Source organism: Aulonocara sp. 'chitande type north' Nkhata Bay, linkage group LG23 (assembly GCF_057382095.1).
Source record: "Aulonocara sp. 'chitande type north' Nkhata Bay isolate Kocher_YH1m ecotype deep benthic linkage group LG23, A_spYH_male_GT1.1, whole genome shotgun sequence".
In the NCBI taxonomy this organism is placed as follows: domain Eukaryota; kingdom Metazoa; phylum Chordata; class Actinopteri; order Cichliformes; family Cichlidae; genus Aulonocara; species Aulonocara sp. 'chitande type north' Nkhata Bay.
The window spans coordinates 41,629,985-41,656,934 of NC_141365.1; the positions used below are offsets into that span (position 1 = coordinate 41,629,985).

General features: G+C 41.5%; 1 protein-coding gene across 4 annotated transcripts in view; it reads left to right on the forward strand.

Annotated features, from left to right (window-relative positions):
* The window catches only part of LOC147302461 (fibroblast growth factor 14-like), a 73,052-nt gene that overhangs the window by 23,274 nt on the left and 22,828 nt on the right, over nt 1-26,950 (forward strand). Inside the window, exons 1-4 of one of the 4 annotated variants that reach the window (XM_086282308.1) lie at nt 6,827-7,068; nt 7,200-7,531; nt 14,743-14,853; nt 20,346-20,449. In XM_086282308.1, coding sequence (XP_086138434.1) covers nt 7,339-7,531; nt 14,743-14,853; nt 20,346-20,449 — 408 coding nt within the window. In that variant the 5' untranslated portion in view covers nt 6,827-7,068; nt 7,200-7,338. Of the gene's footprint in view, nt 1-6,826; nt 7,532-14,742; nt 14,854-20,345; nt 20,450-26,950 lie in introns of those variants that run through there. The other 3 variants (XM_086282307.1, XM_086282309.1, XM_086282306.1) reach the window with 3 other exon arrangements.

Below are 26,950 nucleotides of genomic sequence, written 5' to 3' on the forward strand. Positions count from 1 at the left end.
TCTCAATCCCCCTAACCCATTCCCCCCACCCTCCTTCAAAAACTTTAACGCTCGCTTTAACAGCCCGAATGACAAACTATTATGACAGGAACAAAAATACTCCGTGTTTTTATTGCGTCTGTCCTTGTGATGCACATGTCCCTGTGAGTTTTCTGACATCCAGTACATGCAAAGTTTCTCACTGGTCTTTGTGCTAGTGAGCATACAAAAGAGAGAGAGGCTGCTGAATGCTTAAAAAAATTGGGATGAGACAGGAATAGGTATAACAAACAGAGAGAAACAAGGAGGAGGAGCGCTAGAGACACCAGAGACAGCAGAGATGGAAGGAAAAGGGTGGGGGGGTGAATGAATAATTTAGTCCCCCCATTCCCTCTCTTCTTCTCCCCGCTGTGTTAGAGATGTTACAAACACAGATGAGGAGAAGAAAGGAGAGGATAAGAGAAGAGGGGAGATGGGGACAGGGGAGGAGTGAAAGGTGACAAGGAAAGGACCAAAGGGAAGCAAGGAGTGGAGACAGAAAGAAAGTGGCATCTTCTAATGGTGATTGTTTTCCTTATGTCTAACAGCAGCATAGGTGTGTGTGTGTGTGATCATGTGCTTGTGTTTCAGTGTTTGTGTGTGCACAGGAGCGAGGCGCAGCAGCAGCAGAGAGGAGAAAGTCAGAAAAGCCCTGTGATTAATGTAATTGATGCCAGATGTGTGTGTGTGTGCCTGTGTGCGTGTTTGTTACCCTCTCAGCATTCAGCAGGTGTTCCCTCCCTCCTTTCGGAGACCCATCACTCGTTACCTAGGCAACAGTGGACTTCCCCGCGCCTGTGCCTCTGCGAGTGTGCGTACGTGCATGTGGGCGGGTGTGTGAGCGCGAATTATGACTCATCCTGCTGAGTTCAGAGCGGCTATCCTCACACTCCCGTCTGGGGAACACCCACCCACATCTGTTACCTTCCCTGTCTGTATCTCTATCCCCTCATCGCTACATCATCCTCTCTTCACCAGCTCTCTTATCTCCCCTGCCTCCCAGACTCACTGATATTAATAGCTCTTTGATTCTTGATCTCGACACTTGGATGCATTATTTACCTGTTGCTTTGATCAGAGCAGGAGAGAAAGATCAGTCAGCGCAAGCAGCTGTAGTCCTCATGACCGAGCCAGGCAGGCAGATAGAGCGCCACCTGCAGAGATTTTTTAAGAAGTGATTCCCGAGAACCGCCTTAAGTGTAATGCTGACTGATAAAATAGCCTCAGATGGAGGTTATTTTAACTGGTGTGTCCAATTAGATTGTGCTTTATGACCATTTGTGCTTTTCTGCAGTGAAACTTTGTGTTCGTGGCCAACAGTTTAACCGCCCACCCTGCAATCCTGTGCAGCACACCCGACTCTAACTATAGGAAATACACATGAAGCAGAAATTGGGAATCAAGATGTCTTAAAAAATGAATCTCCGTGTTTTTGTTATCATTGTAATTATGAGAAAAAACACTATTTTCACATTTTATGATAATAAATCAGTTACTTCTGATGTGCATGCCATAAACCATTAACCCTGTTATCAAAGCAAAAGAAGACATCAAAAATTTAATTAAACTTTATAATTTATTTATACGTTTGTAGGCAGAAACCTTTTCCCTATTTCCCATCTTATTCCCATCTTTTCAAACTTTGGGTGATTTTTCTAAGAACTGGGACACTGTGAAACAATCAACAATCAATAGGTTTGAAAGCAAACCCTTCTACTTCTTGATTTGTTTTAGGATTGTTTCATTCATAACTAATTTGGGAACTCTGTTTTAACGTTAGAGGGATTTGATGTTGGGTGCCGGGTGATAAAGTTAATGTTCAAGTTTACCTCGAAGGTGCTGGATGGGGATCTGCGTGTATCAATCAAATTATGCTGCTTGTTATCTGACCCCAAAACACAAACTTATGAGGACATGATTCTCCTAAACATTGCTACATGCTGTACAAGAAGCAGTAAGGTCTCGCTTCATTGGAGTAGCGCCCTGTTCAAACAGTTAAAATGCCACTAAAGGAAAATAAAAGTGCCCTACAAGAACCTAAGAAGCCAGCTTCACCCTCCCACATCCAACATGTTCAACATGTTTGCGCGCTTCTCTCAAGGTAGTCGAGCAGTTTTGGTGGTTTGTTGCCAGAACTGTACAATAATTCTTTTTTTCTCTCTTTCTTGGCAGCACTTTGGTGTTTGTGTCTGAGAACAAACACCTCAAAATGTCACAGGCACTCTTCTTCTGTTAGCATTTCATTGCTAATGTTTTGAGGCAATTAATTTCTTTAATGACCACAGATTTACTTTTGTAAAGGGTTTTTTTTGGTTGCAGTTTGAAGCAACCATAACTATATACATAAACCGTGAGAAAAGCTTAGTGCAGTCACCACCAAATTTGAGCTTTACTGCTGCAATAAAAAATACATTTTCATCCCTGTGGATGAAAATGTCTTCACAGCGGATGACAGAGTACATTATAATGAGAGTGAGATAGGGAAAAGTTGAGGTGAAGGAATGAGGGGTGAGTGCCGGTCTCCTTTAGTGCCCGTAGAGGGCGCCGCTGCCTCTGAGCAGGCTGAGAAGAACACTTCGGTATGTGGAAAATGTTGAGACAGAAGATAACAGTATCTCTCAGTGTGTTTCCTCTCAAGGAGAAGATTTTGAATGGATTTAGAAAGAAAGCGAATCACAATGTTGCATCCTATAGTTTATGCATGTCTGGTGTGTTTGTGATCTTGTGTTGTCTCCCTTTGACTCTGTTTCCCTGTAAAGTTTTTTGTTTTTTGAGGCTGTGGGCAGTGGAATAAGTGGATGGAAGAAGGCGAGGCTTTTCCTTTTTGAAGCTTCTGAGCAGTGTCCCACCTCCCTGGGATGTTATAAAAAGCAGCTGTGGAGTTGAATTTTAATGGAAATGTAGCTTTGATTTATTCATGACTCCCTTACTTGAAGTGACCTGGATAAAAACAGAAAAAACCTGTCATCTTCACGCAAGTACACACCAACACTTTCTTTGCTCTCTTTTTTCTTTTTTTCTTGCTGTCTGGGAGGAAAAAAACAGAGAGAAATGCTTTAATGGCAGCGCGTCATCACTGCCAGAAATTTCAGAGATACCTGCTGAAATGGGACAATAGATGCAGGGTGACGACGTCATGCTGCTGTTGGGTCTTGGGTCTGTTAAGCACAGTTAAATATAACATTAGGACAACGTTAAGGACACAGTGGCAATGACACAGTTTGATCTCTCAGAGATGAAAGATCTGATAGACTCTTCAGGACTTCATTAAATCATTAACGTTAAAGGTTTTACAGTCATTTGAGTTTTTCTCTTACTGTTAGTCATCATGTTAGTGAAGGACTTCTGCTGCACTGGTCCTTCGCTTAGACAGGCTCTGCTGCCACCTAGTGGCAATGAGGACCAACATACATCATATTTCTGTGTTACCTTCTTAACCCTTGTGTGGTGTTCGTATTTTTGTTACTCAGCCAGTGTTCATGGGTCTGGTGGACCCGCTAGAGTTTTGGCTTTCCAAATTAACACTATCAAACAATTTTATGTTAAATTACTCAACAGATGTTTACTTCATCCCAATTACAAGACATATGAACAGCAAACATGGTTAATTTTTTCCCTTTACCTTTGTTAGATCACATTTATGAATTAATGTGCTTCTCGTTTTTCTTTTATATAAAATGTTATAAATAAATCAGTTATAATCAAGTGGAGTGAGTGGAAAGACACAACACATTTACACGTGAAAAAATAATTAATTGTTTAATTTTTCTTTTGAAAAAAACTGAACACGGGTCTCACAGACCCGAACACCATACAAGGGTTAAAAAAACACAATGTGTGTGTGTGTGTGTGTGTGTGTGTGTAAAACTCCCACACACACACATGCAGAGAGAGAGAGAGAGGAAGCAGGGTGAGAGGGCTGTCGCTGTCTCTGGTGCTGAAATATTTTGGTTCAAGTGTTCCTGACCTGCTTCTGACGTCAGGAAGCCTCACAGCAACATCCGATTATTTTTTAATCACATCCCACTGCCCTAAAGTCATTTTTTTGAAGCCACACAACAAGGACAAAAAAAGACCTATGACAGGATAGCACTTTCATTATTATTGCAAAGTTTTATAACAGAGAATTTTCAAAGTAAGATAAAGAAACTATAGTAAAAAAACCCAAGAATAATTAAAAACATATATATTTTAAAATGAACACAGTAATAATTTTAGCCCCAGACTATACCAGAATCAAAAGGATTTACCTGCAGGGAAAAATGAATACTATCAAGTATAGTAATTACCATTAATCACCAAACTGCACCTTCTGGTTGCAGGGCACCACCAAAAGCACCTTGTGCTTCCTGGTTAAATTATGAATATGCAAAAGATAAATTAAACTGAATTACAGCTGTGCGTATTTTCCTCCACACTGAAGTTTAGCCCAGCATATTTAAAGCACACGTTGGTATCACTGCTGCCGCATATCTGCAGAGAACTGCACTGTGCCAACTTGATCAAATGTGTCGTTCTCTGATAAAAAATTGAGGTTCTAGCCGGCGCGTCTTCAAAGACCCACGGGTCCTAACCCCACGGCCCTGTTACTCATCGTAAAGACAGATAGACTGGCGACGGTTTTGGGATTTTCTTTGATATCAGTTTCCCCAGAAGAAAGTGGGGGAAATTCATTTCAATGCTCTTTGTGTCCAACTGGGTCCCAGCCCAGCTCTTTATTCTGGAGAGATGGCTGACCTACATGCAGTACTGAAAAAGACAGATTCAGGCAGGCTTGTGAAGTTTAGGCAAAACATAAATTTTCAAAATAATAATAGTGAGTTTCACTGTTTGGGGGGTGATTAAATGTAAGGTGTCCTTATGGTGCATTTACCTGCTTAGAAATAGAGGTGTGACGTCAGCGCACAGGGTTGAGTTACAGCTGTTACTGCCCCACATGCTGTCACATTGTGGGTGAGTATCGTGTAGTCCGTCCCGTGGTGTAACCTTACAGCCGGAAACCTGCACCTGTAATATATATATATATATACAAGCATGTGCACTGTAGGCGAACCACACAGGCAAGGCTGCCCCGCAATTTATCAGGCTATCAGTGGAGCCCAACTCTTGCATTTTTAAACCACTCATTCAGACAGCCTTTCCTGAGCTGAATACAGACAGCGGGGATATGTGAGGTGGTAATGAGCAGAACAGGCTTCACTGGCTAAAGCACTGTTCATTTTTTGCCAGTATAGAATGAAATAAGTAGAAGGAAGCTGGTGAATGTAAGAAAAAGCGGAACTGAAGCCAGCACAGTGCTTTATGTCTTTAAACATATCCACGTCCATAGAAAACACTTGAGACATTAATGGATATAAATCAAAGGCGGGAAATTAAATTTAATCAAGGGCCAGACTGGCATAAAAAGAAAACAGCCCTCCAGAATTTTCCCTTTCTCGGCTATAGCTGAGATTTTACAAAGCTGATACCATAAATCTACCTGAAAGTTGACCCGTACCTCACTTGATTACTTAAGTTACTTGACTGAGCTACTTCTTAAACTCATTGCAATGTATCACAATTTAAAGACCCAAAGTGTTTGCAGAGAGATTTTATAGCCAAATAGCAACAGTATTTTGCATCTTAACGGGTCAAGCAATGTATGCAGATCCTAAATTGAAAACCAGCTACTGCTGTTAAGTTTCCTGAAAACCAATCACGAAAATGCTAAAACCAGAACGTTTAGCATTAATGGCTGTCCTGTTGAGGTCTGACAGCACAGTGACACCGTAAACTCCTACGTAAACAGTGGCTGTGCGTTTAATTAGAAACATTTTAAATAAAATATTAGCCACAAATCTGGGTTCAGCCTTACAGCAGGACTAAGGCGCGCGTAAAGGACCGTAGAAGTTCGCAGCTTGCACTTACCTGCGTTTTATTTCAGAGTAAAACCCATCTGCTGCCGCTCCAGCCGGTGACGTCGTCCCCTCCTCCCCACCGGCCCGAGGATGACCAGTTGTTTTTGAGAGCGCGTGTGTGGCCGCTCGCCCGGCGCGTGGCTCCAGCAGCCGTGTGCTTTCAGGTAGAGAGCGCTCGCGCTTTCAAGCGTCAAATAACCTGAGGACATCCGGTCATTACCTTCAAAGTAACAAGCGCCGTAACTGACGCTGAAGGTTTTACACATACCCCAAAATGATAACTTAACGGGACAGTTTCCGAACTGGAAGCCTAAATTTATTTATTTATGCTTTTCTTAAAGCGTTAAAAATAACAGCTTTTCTCAATTAGGCGTAGAAAAAAAATTAAATATATTAATTAATTAATTAATTAATTAATTAATTAATTAATTAAAGGTTCAATAAAACAACAAAACAAAACAAACAAACAATAATTACAGTAAATAAGAATCAGACTATTGCAGGACAAATTTAACAATAACGCTACACTTAGTTTACACTGAAAGGCGAGCATAAGTCATTAAATGTTTTTTAAATAAATAAATACATAATAAATGTTTTTACAAATTTGTGACATTTTTTCCTAAAATGTATAAAACTGACCCCTTGATGGCAGCAACAGGTTGTTAAATCACGGAACAATCAGAGTAGAATAACAGAGTCAGACTTGAATAATAATAATAATAATCTTTTTTTATGATCTAAATATTTTTATTTTCTTTGCCGTCAAGTGGCTCATTAATGCGCACAACCCTTTTGGAACCACAGAGAGGGCTATGAGGCTTTCACTGTGAAAGACAAACCGCCCTCTTTCCGGTGATGCTCCTTGTGACTCTCGTTAGTTGCACACAGCTGGATGGGCTCGCGCCGGCAGCACGCGCGCCTCGCGCTTCAGTCAGCGGAATACAAACGGGCGCTTTTCAGAGGAGAGGACGCAACTGCTTTCTGAGGCACTGCTGTGTCTTTCAGATATTTTTTTTAATTGCCGGTCTCGCCCGTTGACCATGGGAGCACAAACTGACGAGCGGGGTGTGGAAAGATTGTTTGGAGGAGCCGTTCAGTGACAGCTGCTGTTCCCTGACTGACAGACAGACCGGTGAAACGTGACGGACAGGTAAACCGCTGTGGGTTTCAAATCTATGGCCAGAAGAATATCGGCAGCAGAAAATATGCAGTAACGTGTGTTTTTTTTTTTTTATATATATTTTTTTATTTTTCTTGGACTTTACCGCGTTGTGGCTGAAGTATGGGGCCGTTATAGCCGGTAAAGCGGAGACTGGAGGTTTGTGTCTGGTTTCGTCTGCGCTCCGTCCCCTCCGGTGGACACAACTGAAGAGACTGGAGACGAGGACGGAGACAAGGCTGTTTTTGTATCGGCTGAGCCATGGCAGCGGCAATCGCCAGCGGTTTGATCCGGCAGAAGCGACAAGCAAGAGAGCAACACGCCCACCGACCGACTGCTCACCGGCGGCGGAAGAGCCCCGGTAAGAAGCAGGGGCTGTGCAACGGGAATCTGGTCGACATCTTCTCCAAAGTCCGGATATTTGGATTGAAGAAGAGGAGGCTACGGAGGCAAGGTGTGGAGGAGGGGGGGTTGCACATGCATGCACACATACACACGGTTGCAGGGACGCAAACCTATTGATACGCACGTGCGCGCGCGCTTCTACACACGCATGCGGGTATGCACTTTTACGCACGGCCACATTTTGTGCACAATCTCCTTCACGTTCACGCCCTGGCAGGCTGGGGCACGCGTATACGCACGAGCACACGCACGCGCAAGCACCCCGAACATGCAAAAATACACACTGCCAGACTCAGCCCCAGTCTCCCTCTCTCTCTGTATCCTCCATCTCTCTTTCCCCTCTGTAGTGTGACACACACTCGCGCGCACTGTCATGCCTTGTTGTGCCCTATGGTTCAGTAGTTTCCAGGTACATCCATTATTGAAGCTGCAGATTAGTCTGTCTAGCCTCTCTCTCTCTGCCTGTCTCTATGTGGACCTCTGCCTGGCTCTCTCATTTTCAGCTCATAATTGAAAGTGCCTTATCACCAAGATCACACTTTGCCTTAACACTAGCAAAATGTCAGACAAAAACCCCCAAAACTAAGCAATGACAGCAACAAATTAACCTTTATTTCTTGTTTCCTCCCTATAGAGAAATATGGAAACAGATTTGTTTATGTGGAGGTAAAAAAAAAAACAAGAAAAGGGAAAAAAGTAAGGAAAATTTTCCACCATTCAGCTCTCAAGGCCCACTCAAATCCAAATTAACATCATTGTTACATCATGGGACGGGCTCTTTGCCACAAAGGGAAGTGATTACACGTAGAAGTGAATGTAGATTAATGAGAATGTTGTGATGGTGCGCTATAGAAAGCGTTCAATAGCAGAGACGATAAGTGCTGTTGTAATCAATTGATTGTGTGAGAAACCAGCAGGTGACGGCGTGCGGGAGGGGAGGGGAGAGGGAGGCAGGAAATGAGAGGAGGAGGTGGGGGGATGATATGGAGGGGTGGCAAATGTGAGGAGTTGCGCCGATATGAATTTGTTGTCACTGGTTTGGTCTGGTGACTGATGGGAAAATTTGTGGGGGATTTGAGAGCCTGATTCCAGAGCTCGGTGGGAGTTGGAGGTGGTCTCGCTTCTCCATTGTCCCCCCCCGCTCCCACCCGTCTCTCGTCTCTCTCATCTTATTTTCCTGTGTTTCCTTCTCGTTTCCTTTCTCACCTTGCCAACTTTCATCCTTATCTCCTTTCTTTCCTAATCGTCTTTCCTTTCAATTCTCCTGTCCTCTTTTCTTAATTTTCTATTTTTTCCCACCTCGTGCTGACATTTCTCCACCTTTCACCTCCATTTCCTCAGAAATTTTTCCCTCCCTTCACTTCCTTTCTTCTCCTCCTCTTCTTCATTCCTCCACCTCCTCCCCCGCACCATAATCTTCCCCACCTGCCTTAGATCTTTTTATCTGTTGTTCAAGCTTCACCTAGTCACTTCCTGTGCATTGTGGCCTCCTATCCTTTCTCCTCATTCCTCCCCTATTTTCCCTTTCCTCTCTTTATCGTCTCCTCAGCGTACTGCTCTCCTTTCCATTCAAATCTCCTTCCTTGCTTTCATCCCTCAATTTCTTCTCTCTCAGTCTCTTTCTCCTACTTTCTCCTTTTCCCCTTCTTCATTCTTCCTCACCTCCTTTAATCTCCTGCCCTTTGGTTCATCACCCCCACACTTTCCACCTCGTCCTGCGTCCCTGCATCCTTCTCCTTCCTTTTAGGTATTCCTGTCTTTCCACCCGTTGTTTTCCCTTGCCTCCCTCCATTTCTGTGTTCTCAGCTGTGAGAGCTGCTGGTGGAAGCTTGGCAACATCCATAGTGTCTGTGCTTTGTGTGTGTGTGTGTTAAAATGAGAAAGATTTGCCAACATCCCCTACTGTCTTCCAGAGGTTTTGTGAAGGAGACACATACACACCCAACTCACAATGATCCGCAGCCTCCATTACTCAATAACTCGAACACACATGTTATATCTGCGTTCTTCTTACTGCTGAAAATGTGATATCTGACCAAAGCGCCTTCTCGTCCACAGTTATTCTTTGTTAGTTGTTATTATTAGTAATTAGACATCTGAGCAGAGAACTCATCACACTGGTGTGGGTGGATTTTAGTCAACAGTCTTTAAATCCTGCAGTGAAATCAGCTTCACTTAAGAGCTGCTGCCATCACTGGAGGATTTGATTGCCACACGACGGACATGCAAATGAAAAAACAAACAAAAATAAAACAATTGTTGCCAAAAAAACAAAGAAATTGTGCTTTAAAAAAACATTCACCTGCTGTCATACACTCTCATTCTTGGCTTTGGGGCTAATTAGAGCAGATGCATTGCATACAAAATACATTGTTTCAATACATTTTATAAACAAATATTTCCCCAAATAAAATACTGAACATGACACTTTAAAAAAAAAATTACCGCTTCTTCAGTGCGTCACATAAAGTTAAACGGGGCAGTGTGCTTTGATTTCTGTTCTTTGGTGACAGGCGGATGCTGGGCAGGTAAAGTCTTATTTTGAATCATAAATATCACAGCTGTCAGTTGGAATCATGTTTACATTAAAGCATGGGACTCACAAGAGCACGAAACAAAAGAAAAGTGCAGCTGAAGCGAGGAATGTCTTGCGTATAGAGACGCAACACGTGTTTTCGCCATCATTTTAAAAAAGCCTTCAGTGTTTAAAATTATCATGAACTTTGACAAGTCCAGACATTGCAACAAATGGACGTTGGTTTCAATTTATCAGACAACACAAAATAAATTACCGTCTACAGATATGATGAGCAACAAATTATGAATGATTTCATCTTTAATCTCTCCCGAATCCAATCAGAAGCAAAGTTACTTTTCTTAAGGGAGACCATTAAATCTGTGCTTGCAATTAGTGATAGCATGCAGATCTTTAATTTCTGGTTCAATTTTTCTTCATTTAAAGAGATATAGTTGCTTTTTCTAGTTGTTTTTGTTTCTAGTCATAAAAAAACAGATTTTTCTTTTAAACCTGTAAGTGTTTTATCCAGGACATAAAAACCTGACCTGGCATTTACTCAGGCCTTGCAGTAGGAATGTTTTCTCCAGGCTGACCTCTGATCACGTGCAGACCCTCTCCCAAGAGGCAGAGCCTAACTAAAAGGCAACTGAGCTGCTTCCATGTTGCCACATGAACCTGAATCTGGACTGAGTTGCTCTCAGTAAAACGGATTTCCACGGATCAGGTGCCAAATTGCCAATATTCTGCCACATTTTAAAGCCGGTGACTGACTGTCACCCACCGCAGCGAGGGGAAGCTCTGTGGCTCACTCTGTCGCCTCTGTTTGCCCAGATGCTACGTCTGTGAAGCTGCATGTCTGCACAGGGTGTTCCCGTGCTTTGCAGTCAATGCATAATAAGAAGCAGTATAGATAATCAATGAAGGACGGTGCTCTTGTCAAGGCTAGAAAAGCCTGTGAAGAAGTACCAGCACAGCGCAGCATTACCAGACTTGGCATAAAATTTGATCAGGCTGTCTCATTATGAAAAAATTCAGGTTAAGGACTTGTATTATTTATATCTCTAGATTCATATAAATGCCCCCTTTTCAGCAGCGCCTGTTCCTCTAATCACTAATCACGTTGATGCAAATGAGGATGAAATTGGTGCACTCGGTTTCTGGACGTGAATTCTTCGCTCGGGTGCTTTTGTTTGGTGAGACGGTGTGTGCGTGTGTGCAAAGAAAAAGAGAGAAGGTCTTCAAGCGTCTCGCTTGTATGAGACACTTGTGTTGCAAACCGTATTTTACGCCGCATGTAGACTCAGACTGGGGCGAATTAACAGACAATACGACATGTCAAATCAGCGTGGCAGCCTGATTGGCTGACTGATTGAATCAGATCACATCGTGGAGAAAATTTAGCTCTGTGTGTGCGTGCGTGCGTGTGTGTGTGTGTGCGGACTGGGGAATACCCTTTCACTGGAACAGTCTGGAATCACGAGACTGTTGCCATGGCAACCCAAGAATGGGAATTTCTCTAGCAACAGACAGGATGGAGGGGAGATATTGGGAATTGTGGGAATGTCACCTCGACGACAGTGGGGGGATGACTGTAGCAGCGGCTGCTTCGTACGGTGGGAGAAGGAGTGAGTGGATGAGCAGGTGACTCTTAGAGGGTTATTGATTTTTTGTGTGTGTGTGTCTTTTTTCATCTTTTATAGCAGCGAGTTATGCAAAGACCAACATTCACCACTTTTAAATACATGAGTGTATTGTTTTCACGCTAAACTCCTGAAAGCGTGGTGTTCAGGTGAAGGCTAACACAGTTGAATTCGATCATCTTATGGAGTTAGGTAGGTTGTTATATACAGACGGGGAACAAATGAAGAACTCAACAACAAAATTATCAGAAAAGATATTTGTTTATTTAGTGTTTTGACCATGAAAGACCATGAATGATGATTTTTATTTGGGGGGGGTCTTCCAGAGGACTTCTGTCACTTTTGCTTCACCATCTGTTCAGAACTTTATATTCTCTCGCCTGTAAATAAGACAAAGCTAAAGAGGAGCTATGTTGCTAGTGCAGATTGTGGAACTGGAACCTGCTAGCTAGCACCTCTTTCTTGATGACATCACTTACGTCACAACAGATGGCAGCCTTGACTGATGTCTCTCAGCCACAAAAAAACCCACAAAACATTTCATGACTCTATGATCACCTGACCTTCCACGACGACCATCGCAGCTGACGACAAGCCCGAGCCGAGCATAATGAGTCAGTCCTACCATTCAGTGAACCCTCACGTGCAGCACGGAGGCTGGAAGAGATCATTCCCATCAGGGTAGAAGCGTTTCATCACAGGATAGAGGGGATCTCTCAGAACAACCTCGGATTGATTTGCTGTGACCTTTCAAGCGAAGGCAGTGGTTAATCGGACTTTTTCTGCCACACCTCAGTAACCCAAAAAACACACACACAGTGGGGGACACCCCACAGTCTGAGAAGCCATGTTAGCACGACTCATTTGCCACCCTTCTGTAAAAAAGGAGATTCCTGCACTCTTCTCTGTAGATGCGAGATTAAGTTTACACGTCACACATATTGTGATTATTGCAGCCCAACTTGGAAATAAATTGTTCCGTTAAACAAATCGCCCGTCCTTGTAAATTCCCATCGGCAGAGTCACAACACCAGCCAGAAAACGTGTTCTTTTATTACATGCTGCCACTAAAATCCACCTGCTGCAGTATATCCATATCAGACAGGGTTTTTTAAAGCCTACCGAGAGACAGATGTATCAAGGCAAAGCCCGACTGAAAGGTCTCATCTGTGCCTCCAGGTTTAGCTCTAATGCAAAAATAAATTTCACACTCTGTTTTATTAATGCCTTTTAGTTGATGGCACACCATGGGGGGAAAAAGATGAGGATGAGAGACAATGAATTAAATTTACAGCTGTCTGAGAATACGCGTCACGCGAACAAGGATAGATTGAAATGTGACTGATTTCAGCGTCTCTGAAGCAGGCGCTGTGCTCCCTGACTTTAGATTCAAATGTTGAGAGTTATATGGGATCACAAAGCAAAACGAAATACCCAAACTGTCAGCTGGAAACATGTTTACTTAAATGCATGATTTATTTATTTATTTTTTACAAGAGAGAGGCAAGAATAAAATGGATTTCCACTGAGGAGCGTTTAAAAGTATCTATTATATTATTTAGAAATCTTTAGTATAAAATGCGATCGATCCTTCCCTTGTGATTTCATAGCCGTCTCTATATTCTAACTAAGATTTTATTACAGACGCCACCGCATATCGTGCTTGGTTGTGTGCTGTGAATTTTTGCAGTTCAAGTGCTGGTTACAAGCGTCATGGCTCCTCTTTCCTCCTTCTCCCCTGCTGCACAAGATGGATTCTACGCAAAGATGGAAAACACCCCTCTCCCTCTCTGTCTCCCTCTCTCACACACACATGGTCCTCATTAACTGGGTCACTCGCAGCTTTTTTTCCCTTCTCTATGCATTAGGGTATACCTCCACAGAGTCCCTCTCTGTCTCTCACATACATGTTCAAAGGGGATTCCCACCCCTTTTTATAGCTGCGAAGTCACGATGTGTGTTATGCAGGGAGAATGGGCGTAGTCACGCGTGTGTGTGTGTGTGTGTGTGTGTGTACGTGTGTCTGTATGTTTGTGAGATGTCATTTTAGATAATCAGCTTCAGCAACCACTGTGTGTGTTTGTGTGGATGAGCGTTGTGCAGAGGGAGAGATGATAGAGAAAATAACTGTTAGTACCTGTCGAAGAAGCGCCTAAATGCCTAACTAAGACCCAGTCAGAGTTTTGTCCGATTTTCAGTCTCTCTCTGTCCTTCTGTGACTCTCTCGATCTCGATCTTTGTCTAGTGAATCAGTCTGTTGTCTGTCTCTCAGCTGCTTTACATGTCCGTTGTCATTTCGTGAGTTTCCACCCTCTCCTTCAGGCCCGCTGTCACTTTTGTCATTTTGTCTTGTTTTAGTTGTTCCTTGTACGAATACAGGATGCACGGAGTCAAACGGCGAGAGGCAAATGCAGCTTCTGCTTAATTGTAGCGACATGAAATAGCCGAGAGCACAGCCTTCTGTTTGCTACATTAGATGTGCTTTTTAATTATTGCAGAGGTTTCAAAATCTGCGGCGGTTATTAAGTATTTACGTACGATGTATTTGAATCTGAGCTTTAAAATAATATGGGGGGGAAAAGTGCTTGAGATAAAGAGAAATCATTAGAACAGACAGAATAGCACGTGTATACAAAGATGTTGGTAAATCATGACAGAGCACAGTAGACACAAAGCTATTTAAGGCTGCACTTTACCATCAAAGGTTCAGAAATAATTTATCAATGTTATTCAAGTGGAACAATGACCACGAAGGACGGATTAGTCCAAGAATCCTGTAATGGATTGGATGTGCTTGACTAGTCTCTCCACAGGAAATCCCTCAGGATGCAGGAGGCTTCATGTGGTCACATTGTCCTTCTTTTTAAACTGTACTGTACCACAAATACGTCCTCCGAGATGTGCGCAGGATGTGAGTTCAGAGCAGGAATTTTCTACATAAATCAGCGTTGAAACGGACACAAATCACCACTTGGTTTTGTCTCGTGTTGCTTAACAATATGCACGGGTCCTTACAATGTGCGGCATGCTCTGATTTGAAGATCAGCTTGTTTTTTCAACTCTTCCTCTCTCTGTCTTTTGTCTGTGTTTTGTGGCGTGTAGAACCACAGCTGAAGGGCATAGTGACCAGGTTGTTCTGCAGGCAGGGCTTCTATCTCCAGATGGGCCAGGATGGAAGTCTGGACGGGACCAAAGACGACAGCACCAACTCCTGTTAGTAGACACGCTACACACCCACACTCACGCACACATACACACACTGGAAGACATCATAAACAATCATGTGTATATAAGGAATAAAACATCTGGAGATATTCAGTCATAGTCAAAAGAAAGTACACCCTCTTTCAAGTCTAAGGTTTTATTCATAAGGACATAATGAAAAATCATCTGTTCCTCAGAAGGTCTTAAAACTATATAAATATCATATATAATATAATATGGCAACAAAAATAATTGAGTAAAATAATTAAGTGTGCCTTCACTGCTTCCATAGGAATTAAGAAGGTCAGTATCAGACAGGTGCTGCTAATCAAATGCACTTGGTTAACTGATCATCAGCAGGTGTGAGCACCTCTATAAAAGCAGAAGTTTGGGAAGTTTGCTGGTCTGTTGCATTCAGGTGTGTGTTTATACAATACCAAGATAGGAAGGCAATGATCCCTTTCTATCAGTTGTTTTCTTAGAGAAACAACTGTTGCTGCCTGTCAGTCTGGGTGGGGTTATAAGGTCATTTCCAAACCATTTGAAGTTCATCATTCCACAGTGAGACCAGGTTGTTCAGTAACCTAGAAAACATTCAGCATAGCCGACAGTCTTCCCAAGAGTGGATGTCCTGGCAAATCCACCCCAAGGTCAGAGCATGCAATGCTCAGAGAAACTGCAAAAATCCCAAGAGCTACATCTCAGAGTCTACAGGCCTCAGTTAGCGTGTTAAATGTTAAAGTTTATGACAGCACAATGAGAAAACTAGTGAACATGTAAGGATTGTTTGGAAGTGTTGCAGGAGAAAGCCTGTTCTCTCTAAAAAGATCATGGAAAGCATGGATTAGGTTTTCAAGATTACATCTGAACAAACCACAAGACTTCTGGAACAATGTGCTTTGGACAGACCAGACCAAAGTGAAGCTGTTTGGTCATCATGCACAGCACCACGTTTGGGGAAAACCAAATGCAGCACAAACACCTCATATAAACCGTCAAGCACGGTGGTAGCGTACTGATAATTTGGGCTTGTTTTGCAACCACAGGATTTGGGTGCCTTACAGTTATTTAGTTGACCATGAACTTCATGGTCAACTAAATAACTTTAAATAAATTTGATTTCTAGAATCAAATGTGAGGTCATCTGTCCTACAGCTAAAGCCCCAAATCGGATGATGCAAAAGGACAAAGATCACAAGCACAGCAGCAAATCTACAACAGAAAATAATCAAGGTTGACTTGATTATAAAGCTGTGGTGGGATCTTAACAGAGCTGTTCATAAACAAATGCCTGCAAACCTCAAAGAACTGAAGCAATGTTGTAAAGAAGAGTGGACCAAAGGTCACAGAGGGAATGATTACGATTAAGTTGCTACTAAAGGTAGCTAGCTACTGAGTGGGTGTACTTTCCACACATTACTTCTGCATTTTGGCTTCTGTTAGCTGAATAATGACAGGTATGTTTCAAAAATGTTTTCAAATCATTTTAAGACTTGTTAAAGGCCATATGTTCTTTTTTATTATGTCCTGATATATAAAACCTTAAATTTAACAGAAGGTGTATTTTCTTTTTACCACGACTGTACAAACAGCCCAAATGTGTATTTCTGTTGTGGAAAACGGTGTCAAAGGTGGACAAGGCTTTTTCACAGTCTGCTCACAACAATATGTTCCAAAGTTTGTTGCAGTTCTTATTGTACAGATTAGTAGCATGAGGTGTAATGCTATTTTTATGTAAGAAGTCTACACGAAACTGCTTTAACGTAATGGCCAGATTGCCAAATTGTCACTTGTAAAGTGACAGAGTATTTTATTTGCTTTCTTACAACATCTGCTCATGGCAACTAAAACTACAGATGTGTTTGTTTTTCAGAATTTACATTATGTGGAAAAAGAGCTTCCTTTAAACTTTAGGTGGCACGCAAATTATCGTGAATGCCACACATGCCTCAATGCATGAAAAAGCATGAATTTATTTATGTGAAACCTAATTAATTATCAAAAACACACATTAATTAAAAGTATCTCATGCATGTGCTGCTGCATAAACAACACAAGTAAATTGGAATTAGACTGAATACACATTCAGTGACATCCTCTCTGAGTTTTTCAGGCTATCCATGAGCCGCAAACGTTTACATGATAAATAGTTTCTCATTCGTGATCAAACTAGCATTTTTAACACAATGATTAAACATTTTATTAAGATATGTAAGAAAAGCTCTCAGTTCATGTATGTTCCCTTGTGCTTCTTGGTGGCAAAACACCTTTTTTAACATTTAAGCATCATTTGGGTCATATAGAGGTCAGAGCCATTGCTAATAATTGGCCTCCTGGACAGACAGTTGCACACTCTTGACAGATGCACGTACGCAAGGCACGTCAACCAGTATCTACAGTAAATAAGAGAGAAATGAGAGGAGCGTTTTAAACCAAATATATTTCATAGCAGTGTAAAAACTACTGACACTGTTTCTCAAGGCTACCTGGGTATCTAGAGATGACGTGTCAATCTCTCGACCCTCATCTAATATGAAGGTTGGGGCACGTGTTTTTTTCCCCACTGTTAAAGAGGAGAGTCCATTGGGAAAGAGAGAAAAAAAGACAAGATAGATATTCAATAAATATTTTACAGTAGTTATAAGTGGTTAAATAGAGGTTCCTCAGTTTGCAAGGGAATTAGTAACATGCTCTTCAGCTTTACTGTTCAGTCACAGTGATCTGCTCACTTTATCGGACCCTCTACGCCCAACCCAGCCCCCCGGGGGAGGAGCGGCAGATGGACAGCTTATTGATTGATGTAGCTTTGTTGTAATATTCTGATGAATTGGGCTTAGAGAAAATCAAATGCTAATCAGTAATCACTGCGGCGTGCCACTCACTCATCCAAAGTGTCCTTTTCACATTGGCCGAGTCGCCTGAGCTCTGCGGTCCGCCTTTTGCGGTAGTGTTCTACTTATTTACTATTATTATTATTTTTATTTTTTTTGCCAAATGTCCTCACATCTACATTAATTTATTTATTTTTAACATTTCTACCACAACGAGTCTGCAGTAAGTAGATGAGACAAAGCTTGTTGCCAAGCTGCAATTTATTTATTTATTTATTTTTCATTTGTCTGGTCAGTAACATTTCCTGCTGCATTTAAAGGGGCAGCTGTCAGCACCTCTGATCAGTTTCATGTCTTCATGTTAATGAAGGCTGTGTAATACGATGGTGGTTGACTAACTGTGGTATCTATCGAGTCTGATTCCTCGCAGGTGTGCTTGGGCATATTTCCACTGTAAATGTTGGTTGAGAAATCAACAACCATTTCTAAGCAACCTTGATTAATGAGGGCTCTGATATCCCAGGTGCAATCAGCCTTTGATTACAAAGAAAAGAGCACATGCACTGTTGTGACCTTCATTTTAGGTCATGGTTGTTTTTTTTAATGCTTTTACGCGATAATGTGTGCACTCGTTTCCTTTCTAAAGGTCTCAGCTGTCGAAAAAAATACTCCGAATGTTAGTCAGCAAGTACTGTATCTATACCTAAGGGTAAATACAGTATACGGTTGATGGATGCATATCACATCAATAGGAGTTCATTGCCTGACAGTCGTATAAAACTTTCAGCAGTTGACAGTGAAGTCTGTGGATTATCCAGAGTATCTGGGACATTGTTGTAGGAAAAACACAGTTGCTGTTGGAGGCAGAAATCTCAGAGGCGGATGTTTCGAAGCTGGGCCTCAAACTCGCAACATGAAATGACGACATCTTTAAGCTCGAGCCGTGGGACGCGGCAGCTAATCAAAAGAGGAGTCACAAACGCCCGAGACAATTATACCGGCAGCGATAGAGGAAAGCATCCGCACAATAAGACAATAATGTAAAGTCTAGTTCTGGATTCACAGAATGCAACGGAGAATGAAAAACCTAATAAAATGCTTTTTTTTTATCAGCTGGAGAGGTTCAGGTAGGTGAGAGGAAGCGAGGGAATGGACAACAGACTTCAAACTCTAATGAAACTTAGATATGTAAAATAGTATAGCTGAATAAAATCAAAGGTAGACATCATGAGTTAACAAAAATGCTGTGGATGTTAGGTTACAGCTAATCTATCACACGATTAGTTTACGTTGACCTGAGGAACCAAAGCTGTATATTACATTGAAAATATTCTCCTCTGTGTACACAAAGAAAGAAGGATTCACCTTAAACCTTGCTTGATGCTGTTTGTGTGTCGGTGCTGTCAGCACGCAGATCACACGAGTTAAATGTGGCACCACTTTAGCCGACCTCAGCGAGAGACAGAAGAATTTTAACAACCTTGAAAGGTCATAACTGCCGATGGGCGTGATTATTTTCATCTTTTCATATCCGAGGATCTAGATTAAAAAACTATATCAGAATGGAAATCGTGAGCATATTGTCTGTGATTTTTCATGCCCTGCCTTTGTCTTTGCGGGTTTATTTTAAAATTGAAAGATTTGCTGCTTGTGATTGTTTAACTGAAGTGACACTCAAGGCCTGATTGGGTTATTTGCTCCGTTTTTGCATCAATTTAATTTTAATCCTGATTCTCTCGCATGCAGAATCCATTACTGTCTTACTGATGTTTGTAAAGCAGTTTTGGTAAAATTGAAGTCACTCTCATAGAGCTAAGAACATAATTAGAAAGCACAGTGATAATGGAGAGCCACAAAAATACCATAGGTTATTTCTTCTTCTTGTAAACGGCCTAAATGAATTCCTTAGTTGACCCCTCAAAGAGTAAATAATGTCATCTACTGATATTCAGGTTTAAAGTTCTGTGTATATGTTGAGTTATAATTCTAGATTATTTATCTATTATTCAGTTTAAGAAAAGAAAACAAGATAAAAGATGCTACGTGATTGCAGGAAGTGAACAAAACCACCGGTGACGCTAGCCCCCGGGCTACATGGGTGCAACCAGCCGTCTGTTTCTTTACCGTCACTGACTGCTGTTCTATTTAAATAACACTGACCGATGGAGCTGAGAGGTGGACTGTGCCTCTGGAAAAAATGAGAAGTGGCTCATATTAAAATGTCACAGAGCCCTTGGCTAAGATATCCTTATGTCCTCCACCAGATCTTTATTTTACTGGTGTTCAGATTCAGATTGAACAAACATTTTTCACTGTCCTGCAACGCTTTTAAGAAGACTTTGGTCACAAAGTCTTTTATATGTTAAGCCGAACAATGGATGATTTTTTTTGCTGCACAAATAATATTTCTTATCCAGTTATATTAAATATGTTAATAGACATGAGCACTGGTGTTGGGATAGAAGAAAAGAAATCCATCTCTCTTCTGTAAAATTCAGAATTTAAAAGCCCTGCAAGCAGCCCCACGAGACCGTGGAGGCTGCTTCACCCTTCACCAGTTGACCAAACCAACTGAGCAGTTCTGGGAGCACTGCATTTCAACAAGAGACACACAACAAGTGTGCAGGAAGCGCAAACACATGAACTGAGTTTGTCTCCTTTTGTCTTCAGCTCTGTTTAACTTAATTCCTGTGGGTCTGAGAGTCGTGGCCATCCAATCAGTTAAGACCGGTCTCTACATCGCAATGAACGGAGAGGGTCACCTTTACTCCTCGGTGAGTGTATGCACACACACACACGCGCACGCACGCACGCACGCACACACACACACACACACAAGACACAACAAGAAATGCTTTGTTTCAGCTTCTTTAATGCGTGCGGCACAGCACAGGGAGCTTTAACCGATTACAACCGGTATTACGGCGCTTTCCTGTTTTTTGTGCATTGGGGAGCAATGCTCAGGAGAAATTGTTTAGCTTACTTGCGGATCTGAATTTATCAATGACAACTTCTTGTGTGATTTTAATTATTGAGAACTGGACATATTATTGCTTTGAAAAAAGTCAGAAGGCTTTGCTTTGTCTGCAGGGAAACTGAGCTGAGAGATTAGTCTGTTAACTTTAGCTCCGATTAAAGTGGTAAATTACTTTGCTTGAATCTGGTCAAAAATAGTTTGGGAAATAAGCAGAGATAGTTTTTAAGGTGTTATTTCATTATTTATTCAAACTTCATATATTTATTTTACATTTGAATAATAAAATGTAAAAGAAAATTGTCACTTTCACCTTAATCGTTTAATTTGGTGGGAAAAAAATCAGTTTAAAAAGAAAACAAGTAAATATTACAGTGTTTTTTTCTCTTGGCAAGCAAACAGTAAGAAAAAAACGGAAAATTTTTTATTTTTCAAGGAAGGTAACACAGGGTTATTACGTTTACTGTGCATGGATTGGTTAAACTTGTGATTTCTTTTGTCATTTTTGCTTAAATGGCTCATCAGTTATCAAAATGAGGGCCTATTATTTCTGTGAATTACCTAATGGGCTCCTTGACTAATTTCCAGAATAACATTTGGATCTAGTGACACTCTTTAAAAGAGCCAGACGTGAAGTAAATGAATCACTGTCCGGCTAATGTGACAGATATTTTAAAACATATATCATCACCTTCCACACTGACGTTATATTGTGTGGAAGAAACATGAGGGGATTTTTTTGTACAGCCCTGCTTAGTTACCAGGTGTAGGGACTGTTTGGACTGTATCCAGGGACCTTGGTCTTGATGTGGAGTTTTTGACTTGAAGGACACATGAGCTTATGCCGTGGTTAGGCGTTCGTTATCCATCTGTCCGTGTCACGAGAATCACTACGCCTCCTAGAGTTTTATCGGTTGTGCACACAGTGATCAACCAATGCATCTCGACTCGAATTGTGCTCAAGGTCAAGGTCAAGTTTGTCATTTTACAGGCACTTTTCCATTTTCACAAGATTCACTTTTCCTCCTAGAGTATTAGTCATATTTTACTTTCACACAACAATCATCTCATGGGTCCTTACCCAAACTGAGGTCAAGCTCAAGGTCATATTTGCTGTTTTAGCTTCTGTTTTAACAGCATAACTTTCTTGCACACTACTTAGAGTTTCTCCAAATTCTCACACTTGATGTACTGAACAATAGTCAGTTGAAACCATTTAGCAAAGATTCTCAGTGTCTATGAATTCTGCATGCACATGAGTACAAAGAATGAGCTTCATGAAAATACTAAACAATGTGATAGCTTTAAATATCACTTTGCACACGTGTTGAATCCCACATATCCTGTTAGATGGTGATGAGCATGATCTTATTGGTCATGATTGTGGAGGGAGTGGTCTTATTGGTTGCCTCCCACATTAGAAGGGATGGTTGGAGGGCCTCCCTATTACCATAATCTAACATCAGTATTGGGACCAGTGCTCTGCAATGCTTATACATTCATGTATTTTCATGCTTATCATGGCTACAATGTTAAAACACTTTCCTTTGACTTCAATTTGAGTGTTTGTGAGCCCCATTGACTTAATAAAGGACTTTTGATTCTCATTAGCTTGTGCAGTACTTTTCACTTCTGTTCTGCACTTCACACATTACAAAAACCTGTGAATTGTGATAGATTGTGAGCTGTGTGAGCCACTACGTCACAGATCTTCTGTATTCTGCTCTGTGTGATGGTACACTGATTAAAAATCAGATGCAAAGATCACTAACCCAGCATGTGTTGGGGAACTTTACTGAAATCTGGCTTTAAAATATGAAAAAAACAAACATACGCTGTTGTTCTATCAAACTGGCAATGAGCTGCAGCTGATTAATTCTTAAAATCAATTAAAAAATAAACTGGAAGGCTCGTCAGCGTTTTGATTGAGAGACAAATACTGAGTCAGAGCCAGCGGTGCATAATAGCACAAAAAGCTTTTTTCATGTCAGAAGATAATGTGAAAGACCCATTTTTTAGGTTTTGTGGGACAGAAGATTGGAGACAGTTTCATTAGATAGAAAAAGAGAGAGATGAAAAGAGAGATAAATTGCTTTGAATAGATGCCAGTGAAGCATATTAGCCTGATTACAGACGAGTATGCGTTCAGTCGGTCTTTTATTATTTGATAATCGTTAGATTCTGTGTCCTTTCCAGAAGCATCTCCTTCCTGAACATAAAAAATTCAGACAATGAAAAAAAGAAAGAAAGAAAAATCTGAAAACCTTGTCGAATAATTGAAATAAGAAAGAGACATGGAGAACAATAAGAAAGACATGACAGGGAGACGGCAGAAGAGGTGAAGAGCAAGTGGAGCGGAGCAGGATGGAGGGGACGTGAGGTAGAAGAGTGGCGGCGTGAAGATGTTTGAGCAGAATATGAATTATTTCCATGCTGACTCTTCAGAGAAAGTTCAACCTCTTCCACTGACGTCCCCTCATCTGACATCACCCCTGCTTCCTCCCCTTCATTTCTTTTTTTGGTTGGAGATGACAGGAGCTGAGGAGGAGGGGAAAGGAGGTGACGGGAGAAGGAGAGAAGTAAGGAGAGGTGATGGAGAAAGAGAGAGAGAGGGAGGGAGGAGACGGGGGAATAGAAATGGATGGTAGCGGAGAGGAGAGGCAGAGACAAGAGAGATGAAAGGAGGGAAATGAAAGGGAGAGGTGAGAGGAAAAAGGGTGAGGCCAGTACATGACAGAAAAAAATGAAAGGAGGAGAGGGGAGAAGAAAGAATAGACTTGGATGTGAGGCAGAAGAAAAGAAAGTGGAGAGAAAGTAGGGCAAGGACAATGAGGAAAAGATCAAGAGGATGGAGGAAAAGGGCTGCAGACAGAAAATAAGAAAGGAGGGAAGGTGACACAGAAGAGGTGAAAATAAAGAGCATGTAAAAGGACGAGACAGTCAGGGGAAAGGAACGAGAGTAAAAGTCGTAAAAAATGACAGAAGGAGGTGGAGAGAGGAGATGAATGCGAGAAAGACAAGAGAAAATAGAAATATATAATGTAAATGTGAGGAAACGACATTGATTAAATCTGGAAATGAAGGAGAAAAGGGTAAAACAGAGGAAAATACTGAAGGGAGGGGACTGCAGACAAAATGAAATGAGGTAAAATGTTGTGGAGCTAGACGTGCAAAACACAAATGAAAAATGTATGGAGAAAAGGGGAGAGGATGGAGAGGGAGGAGGAAATGTTTAGGCAGAAGGGGGAAAAGGGCGAGAGGAAAAAGTTGTAAAAAAAAGAAGAAGAAAGGAGCAAAAACAAGCCTGTAGACAAAGGGGGTAATCGGGAAGAGAAAGAACGGAGATCTGTGCTGCTCTGCTGGGCTTTCTCAGCCTGTCGCTGAAAGTCACAGATGCATGAGGACTTCCTGTAAATAATTGAGGAGGGGGAGTCCCCCCCTGCATATACACACTCACACTCAGCATAAATCCCCTCTAAAGCTGCATAGAGGGAAAGTGAGCATGTTTGATCATTTTCCAGCTCTGTGACTGATGTGCAGACAGCTACAAGATAACAAATATATAAATTATATACAGCAGGATGGGTTTATTGTGATGTCAGCACTGCTTGATGCTTAATTGGTTGCTGCAAAGGTCTTGGCTGTTGGAGTGCCTCGCACTGGTAGTATGAACCAACCTGTAGAAATACTCATTAAATGTTATAAGGGTGCCATCACAGTTCGTTTTATCCTGCTCTGGACATGAGCAGCGATGTTTAGCTTTATGTATTTGGTAATTGGTTGTTTCAGGTTCGCACTAACCAAAGAGCCTTATTTTGGACACAGTTTGGTTTATCTTTCATCCCTCTTGGCTACATAGGAATTGGACTCCAGTGCCTGCAACTTCAACAAGACATGGTGCACTTGTTTGCAGTCTGTTCTGTAACGACTTCAAGATAGACCAGCAGTCCAAAGCATTTTGCACTTGGAAGGACTTTTACATTACTGCGTGTTTGCTAGCAGGTGTAAAAACATTATCTTGTAGCTGAAGTTGTGTGAAAATGTAAGCAACCCTTTCAAACAGTGCCTGCAGAAAAAGGTGATATATTTCAAGAACACCACAAGGAAAATCAGCTTTACCATATATTAATTAAAGTTTTTTTTTAAGACAGATATCAATACTTGATGATTTTCTGATATATCGGACGATATTTTCTTTCCAACACACAAAACATAAACAGATTCCCCAAATGTGTTATATGTACTTTTTTATGAATCCTTATTGAGAATATTATCAATATAATATCAATCTATTGTCACAACTTGTGCGTTACCCCCTTACTCTCTGACAAACCCTGCTCAGGTTAGTCGGTTGTTTTTGTCACAGTGATGTGGGAGTCGACAAATTATGCAACTTCCACACTCATAACATGGTTGAAGGGTGCTTCTCCCTGCTCTTTGTTACGTTTTACATTTTAATTTATCATCTGTTATAAATGCCAACACTGATATACCGGCAAATAGCTAATATCAGCGGGGCCAATATACTGCTTGAGCTCTAATATTGACATATGGAGAATTTAAGTACATCTTTGACATAAGACTTATGTGCTTCCTGAATTCCTTTTTTTCAAGGATGCCTTCTTGTTTCTTCCATATAAAGCTTGTATTAAATACTCCACAACAATTAAATGTTTAACTATGAGCTATTCAGTAACCATCCAGTTTTTTTTTTAGACATTTCTTAGGAGAATTGTTGATTCGCTTAAGGTCGTTATCTTGTTACAAGCACCACCTCTAGTTCAACTTCAGTTTTTAGACAGATGGCCACACATTACCTCTTTAATATGATAGAAAGTCCACAGCTGTGGTAATGGCTGGGATCTGGTCAGTCCATAATAAAGCAAAGCAAAAGTGAAGTCTAACATTTCCAACACCACGCTTGACAAGTGGTAAAAGAGTCTTCTCTTAACAAAGCTGTCTTTGGTCTCTGCCAAACATGGGTATGGTTACTGTGAACACAGCAGATAATGTGCCCAGTACATATTATTTCAAAAGATCTTTGATGTTTGTAGGGCTGTCAAAAAAGAAAGATAGTCAGATACTAATTGATACTAAAAACTGTCGCTTTAGATCAGGGGTGTCGAACTCCAGGCCTCGAGGGCCGGATTCCTGCAGGTTTTAGATCTCACCCTGGGTCAACACAACTGAATCAAATGATTAGTTCATTACCAGGTTTCTGGAGAACTTCAAGACATGTTGAGGAGGTCATTCAGCAATTTGGATCAGCTGTGTTGGATCAAGGACACATCTAAAACCTGCAGGACACCGGCACTCGAGGCTTGGAGTTTGACACATGTGCTTTAGATACTTACCAGCAAACAGAACTGATACCAACAGAGCCGTCTTCGCTTCTTCCAGTCAACACAACCTCATACAGCATTGCTGCAGACAGACACACCTGACCTCACTAACAGCTGAACACAAACACAAACAGCTAACTTTTTTAATGTTAGTAGGTGACATTCGCAACACTAGATCGTGGCTCAAGAGTTGGGAATTCGCCTTGTAATCGGAAGGTTGCCGGTTCGAGCCCCGGCTCCGACAGTCTCGGTCGTTGTGTCCTTGGGCAAGACACTTCACCCGTTGCCTACTGGTGGTGGTCAGAGGGCCCGGTGGCGCCAGTGTCCAGCAGCCTCGCTTCTGTCAGTGCGCCCCAGGGCAGCTGTGGCTACAATGTAGCTGCCATCACCAGTGTGTGAATGGGTGGATGACTGGTTGTGTAAAGCGCTTTGGGGTCCTTAGGGACTAGTAAAGCGCTATACAAATAAAGGCCATTTACTAAACAATGCTTTATGAGGAATTCTAAGAGGTCAGTAAATCTCCTATTTCAATGACATTGAAGTATTAAACTGTTATCACAAACATCAGCCTGTCAGGCACACGTGTTAACACTGGCCATTTCACTATAAGCAATTATTCCACAATCATATCGGCCATCTCTTAAGGTATTATTAAAGTAACAGCAGTGGCTAATAATAAAACAGTAATTTTAATGTTGAAGCTGGGTAGCAAACTATCATTGAACTTTTATCTGTATTTTCCTATCAATAAAGACCTACACCACCCACCACCATCCGTACTACACCAAAGTACAAAGACATTTTCTGCAATTTAATGACAAGGTTATATACTAAATTCATAATTACAGAACAGTCTGAGCAATGATCTATCAGGACGTTGTCTGTAACACACATTTAATCACATAGTTTCACTGGACTGGCCCACTTATCATCAAGTGGACTGAATGTGGCTCACGTTG